Raw genomic sequence first — 6,516 nt, forward strand, 5'->3', positions numbered from 1 at the left:
ATTCACACTTTTCCATCTTAACATAAAGTGTGTATTTTATCAATTGAGACAACACCATACTCAAGTGATTGACATGTTCATCTAATGCTCGACTATAGTTAACAATAACATCAAGATATACGACTACAAAATCATCAAGATAGTCAAACAACACATTTTTCATTAAGTTGCAAAAGGTAGCCGGGGCATTGGTTAAATCGAATGGCATTACAAGGAATGCATAAGAACCATATCTAGTTACACATGTTGTCTTAGGTTCATCAGCTTCTACTATTCAAACCTGCCAATAGCCTACCCTAAGATCAAGTTTTATGAATCAGCATGTCTTGCTCAACCTGTCTATCAAATCTTGCACTAATGGAACCGGATACTTATTCTTCACAGTTGCCTTGTTCAGTGCCCTATAGTCTACACACATTATCACGCCCCATCTTGCTTCTTTTAGAACAAAATAGGAGCACCATAAGAAGCCTTAGATGGTTGAATCAGACCAGCATCCAACAAATCATTCAATTGCTTACACAATTCAGATAAATCCTTAGGAGTCATACGATAAGGATCCTGTGCAGGAACTACCGCACCTGGTAGCAACTCAATTTTATGATCAATATCCCTCCTTGGCGTCAAAGTATTTGGCAATTCAGGCGGCATCACATTGGTAACCTTTTTCAGAAACTCGGCCACACAATCAGGAACTTCTACTGTTACATTAGGTTTCAATTCGACTAAGACAACAATTATAGTTTCATTACCCTTCTTCAGCCCTTTGTTAATTGACATAGCAGACAACATCATTCTTTTATCCTTGTTCTTTTCAATATTACTGACTTTCCAAAATGGATGAACAGATTTCACAAACTCAGCATTGCCGAAATTCATAATCATGATTCCATCCAAATGTGAAGAAGGAAAAAACTGAAATTTTCTAAGAAAATCAATACCAAGTATCATCTCAAAATCTCCTAACGGCATCACCATTAAGTTATGTTCTCCAACCTAATTTATAGCTGACATAGACACTCCATAAGCCATGTCCACAATGGCTTGTGCCTTCGCATTCACTGTTTTGACGTAAAAAGGGTTTTTAGTCAAATTAAGCCCTGATTTCGCAGCACTATTAACATCAATAAACGTATAAGTAACCCTCATATCAACCCTAGCCATCACACATTTTTCTTTTATCTTCATTTCCAAATGAATCAATGAAGCATGTGGATTTAAAGTCTTAGACGCCCCCTCAACATTATTAACCAATATAATATCATTGAAAGACAAACCTAACGGATTGGCCATAGCAGCCACAACTTCCTCTCCTTCTTCCTCCAGATTCATTTTTCCAGCAAGCAAAGCATTCACTCTTTCCTTATTCGGACAAGACTTATTCAAATGAGGACCACCACAAGTCTTACAGCCTTTCGAATTTCCATCCTTGTTCTTTGACTTGTTTTCCTTATTTCCTTCCTTCATTGGTGCATTCCCCTGATCATTAGCATAGTCTTTACAATTCTCCCTTTTCCAGTCCCTTTCTTCTAAACCGTTTTCTTGGATTTCAAAGTAGAAGGGACATCAGTAGTAGGTCAAGCCGTTCTGAAATCTACTAAAGAATCAGCAGCAACAATTGCCCCTGGTAAATTCTTGACATTTTACCTTTGAAGTTCGTTTGAGCCCAGTCTTGCATACCCGAAATAAAGTTATGTAATTTATCCTCATCAGTTTGTTTTGAATGTCTAACATCACAGAAGTGAATTCCTTAATATAATCTCGCACTGAACTTGTCTGCCTTAGTATTTTCAACTTATCCCTTGCAAGCTAAGAGTCATTGCTAAGAAGAAATTGATCACGCATTTCATTCATCAATTTATCCCATGAATAAATTCTGGATCGTTCAGCACTTACATTATCTGTATTTCGAGTCCTCCACCAAAGTTATGCATCACCCTTCAAATACATTGTAGTTATGTTTAAATTGTCCGTTTCAGGCACCCTTGCAGCACTAATATACTGCTTCATATCCCAGATGAAGTTTTCTAGTTCCTTAGCACTCTTTGTGCCACCAAAGGTTTTAGGTTACACAATTTTAACCTTAGACGATTTCTCACGATTTGAACTTAACGCTGCCACAGCCCGACACTGTACAACGATATCTGCGAGAAGGTTTTCATTATCCTTTTGCAGTCGCTCCAATTGTACCTTCGTAGCCTCACAAAAATTTAAAGATTCAGCCATATGTTCGTCGACAGCTCTCTAAAACACACTAACGTCCCCTCAAATTTTATCAGCATCTAGTCTCAAATTGATAGTCAAAAGATCCACCAAAGTTGGGTCTTTCATTATTTCATCAGTAATCCCAATGAAGGCTTCAACCTTGTGTACTATTTCCCAAAGTTCTGCATTCGTCACCATCGTTCAACTGCGCTCTAATACTAATTGAAGGAGAGTTGGTTTTTTATCTAACATCACTCCTAGGCAGTCTACAACTCTTACAAACTTCAGTCTTACACTCACACAAATTTGGCTAAGTATAGAAATACTTAACTTAGTTTTTCTTAGGCAATAATCAAAGTAACAACACAACCAACATACAAGAACTCTTTCCAACCTTTTATTAATATCAAATCAACAAAGGATAAGGCTTCACAAATTAATCTAAGGCCAGAATCCTTCTCCTTTGCCTTAGACGAATTTCCACCATATATAGATGTTCTGCACAAGGCAATTACAACAGTTACATCGGCGATTAAATCTGACATGTGTATAACACTTGTCCTCACAAAATTCACACTAAATTCCAGCACTTAATATTCTAAGAGATAGAATATTTTCGAAATCAAAATACATTCTAACACATAACTGAAATTAATCATTCTAACACTTAGAATATTTCAGCCTATTCCAACACTAGAGTATTTCAGCTTATTCCAACACTTGGAATATTTTAGCATGCTTCCAACACTTTGTTTTATATCAGCTTTTGTCTAGCCAACGTCAAGTGCAGAACCTTGCCTTGTCAAGCTAACACACGGCCTTGTATTGCCGACAATTCTGCCCATACGTAAGCCCTATGCGTCTAAGATGCCCTGTCATACTCAAGCATCTTGAACTCTTCGCTGCTCACTAACTCTTAGTTGCACAACTGCACTGTTTTGACCACATACATGCCAAGACCAATGCCCTAACCTTTGTCATGCCTGCACATAGTTAGATCAAGTCATTTACGAGTCTAACAGTAGGGGTCATATGGGTGGTGAACACTTCTATGCGAATGATTTTAATAAAAGGTTGTGCCTTAAAGGAAAAAGTTCCTTTAAGTTTTGTCCTGCAAATCTTAAGTTATGCTTAAGGCAGAAGTAATGGCTTAAAAAGTAGGATTAATTACATGAGTAGATTCCTTTTAAAAAATAATTATTTATTTTAAATATACTCTTTCATTATTATAAAATACAACAACTAGGTAATTTACCCGCGCGGTCATAAATAATAATTGCATTGGTCTTGCAAATAATTTTTTACCAATATCCATACATTGAAAATATTGAAAAAATTGGTTCTTAAAAAAAAATTAGCAATATTCTAACATGAATTTGACTATTTGTTATTATAGCATAATTCAAGAACCTCTAATGAATGAATTATTCACGAAATAATAAATTATTGATTCTTTAATCAACATTAAAAGAAAATAAAGAAGAAAATATGAAATAATAGTAACTAAGTAAATTGTTCTAATTAAAGTTTTTGAAAGATACAGTTTATTAGTTTAATCATTATTAGGGTGGTAGGTTTAGTGGCCAAAAACCAGTGCTACTTCCAACTAATTTCTCTTTCTCTACACTCTCTGTCCCAGATACACACATTAAACTATTCGAATTTAAATGAAATAAGATATAAGGAAAAAAAGATTGTTACTTTTTCCACTTATGAAATTGTGTGTAATGATAAATAATGAACAAAATTCTTAGATTGTGATACAAAGGCATTTCGTAATAAAAAGAAATATTTAAGTTGCATAGATTATACAATTGTGATATCAAAAAAAATTAAAAAATTGTTAACATATTCAAAAAAAAAAAATTACGCTTGAACATGAATGTAATTATAACTTTTAAACTTGTATAATGAATTTTTTCAATTGATAAGTGAGAAATTTCATATCTTTAAAAATAGATAACATGCAAGCTTATATATAGTACTTTTAAGTTATAGAATTTGATATATAATATCAAAACTTAATTCTTAAAACTGAGTATAATAATTATTTTCTGCACAATGAATATACGTACTATATGTGTATATGTCCAATATAACCGGAGACAATAACTTTGCAAAAACATAAATAATAGAGATTAAAACGTGTATTAAAAAAATAATTAATAGCATACGCATAAATTATTGAGTGTAAAAAAATATACCAGGATATGTAAAAATAGAATGAAATAGAAAGGAAAAAATTGAGTCCACTAAATGTACAATGTCCTCTTAAGAAAATTATTTCCCCGCAATATCAAAGGTTTAAAGAATAACATCCTCCCATGATGAAAAAATTTTATCCACCAACTTATTGATACAAAAATAGTGGTGTCAGTAGGTCACTCAAAATGAACAAAGCATGCGAAAACTTAATTTTGCGGAAGTAGAAGAAGTAGATCAGAATTTTTATTGTTTTAAAATGAGAAGAAATCTCTCTATTTATAGACATCAAAGGATAGTGTGAACAAATCTTTATTGTGCCTTATCAGAAAGGTTACAACTATTTGGAAAAGTTGCAACACTTTGAAAAGTTCACAACCTTTCATAAAAGTCGCAACTTTGTATAAAGTCACAACTTTTCATAAAAATCACAACTTTTGAAAGAAATCACAATTCTTCATTAAATTACAACTTTATAAAAGTCACAACTTTTGATAAAAGTTGCAACTTTTCATTAAAGTCGCAACTTTTAATAAACGTCGCAATTTTTCATAAAAGTCACATCTTTTCATGAAAGAGGAAGACTAGTTTTGAAAATAAATAGATTTAAAAGGAAATTTTATCTTGTGTGACGCCAAGTAGGCATACCTAGAGTTCTCTTTTATATAAATATATGATACTATATATTTTCTTAGTTATCTTTGTCTCTCGTCTCTTTATCCTTTTTCTCTCACCTTTTTTCATTCTTTCTCCTTTTCTTTATTATTATTGTTTTCTCTCCCTTGTTTTCCTTTTATTCTCTTGCACCATTGTTTTCTTTCTATTGTTCTTTCTCCCTTGTTTTTGAATATTTTTTTCTCTTTTGCTTGCTCTTTTTTTCTTTCTTTATCTCTACTTTCTTTCGTAGAGTAGTCAATGATTTGTAGACTGAATAAAAGTTGTATCAGTAATTAATTAGACAATTATTGTAAACGTAACAAATAAAGAGACTTAATAAACTGTAAATGAATTAAATCAAAATTAAAAATGTATTGCGCACATATTAAAGTTGAATTAGAAGAGAATTAAACATGAATGCAAAATGTAACAAATGATAGAACATTTTATGATCTGTAAACTAAATAAAACTTGCATCAATAATGAACTAAACAAGTAATCCAATCGTAACAAATCAACTAATAAACTACCAAATGAATTAAACTTGTATTAAAAGTATATAGCACAAATATTAAAGTTGAATTAGAAGAAAGAATTAAGTATGAATAAAAAAACGTAACTTATGAAAGAACCTACATCAATATAGAGTGCATTAAACTTGTATCAATAATGAATTAAATAAGTAATTCAATCGTAACAAATCAACCCAATAATTTGCAAAATGAATTAAATTTGCATTAAAAGTATATTACACTATATTAAAATTAAATTAGAAGAGAGGAACAAGAATGAACGAAAAATGCAACTAATGAAAGAACATACATTATCTATAGAGTTAATTAAACTTGTATTAATAATGAATCAAACAATTAATCCAATAGTAGCAAATCAACCAAATAAACTATAAAATGAACTAAATTAGCATTAAAAGTGTATTACACAATATTAAAGTTGAATTAGAAAAAAGAATTAAGAATGAATGAAAAACGTAACTAACAAAAGACAAGACAATGATCTATAGACTGAGTTAAATTTGTATTATACATGAACAAAACATGTATTGTATGTGTCTTATAAATTGCTTTGATTTGTATCACTAACAACATGAGTGATGTTTGTAATATGTATTAAAATGTAGTGTGCAATCATTTGGTTGGTATCACTAAGTTTATTTCGTATAAATGATTTGATTTATATCACTAAGAAAATGAGTAATATTATGCATTTAAAATTATTGTGAATGTATTATGAATGAGTTTGAAATATATATTATAAATATTTTGTTCATGATTTTAATATGATTTTAATACAATTATGAAATAAATCTAATTCAATTTTAATATAAATGTGACACAATTTTAGCTTAATATTTCTCCTAAATTTTATTCTGAACTCTACCAATCCCCTTAAAATTGAGGTATATACTTCAAACATTATTTTCAATAATTTTTT

General features: G+C 31.0%; 1 protein-coding gene across 1 annotated transcript; it reads right to left on the minus strand.

Moving 5' to 3' along the window:
- Window positions 1-441: 441 nt before the first annotated feature.
- On the minus strand, window positions 442-972 carry LOC138343121 (uncharacterized). Its single transcript, XM_069294685.1, has one exon. It carries the CDS (start codon window positions 970-972, stop codon window positions 442-444), a length of 531 nt encoding a protein of 176 aa, XP_069150786.1.
- Between the last annotated feature and the right edge of the window lie 5,544 nt (window positions 973-6,516).

Source organism: Solanum lycopersicum, chromosome 1, assembly GCF_036512215.1.
Source record: "Solanum lycopersicum chromosome 1, SLM_r2.1".
Classification (NCBI taxonomy): domain Eukaryota; kingdom Viridiplantae; phylum Streptophyta; class Magnoliopsida; order Solanales; family Solanaceae; genus Solanum; species Solanum lycopersicum.

Excerpts from the sequence above, each read along its gene's own strand:
- LOC138343121 (XM_069294685.1), bottom strand. The coding sequence starts at position 972 with ATGCCGTTAGGAGATTTTGAGATGATACTTGGTATTGATTTTCTTAGA.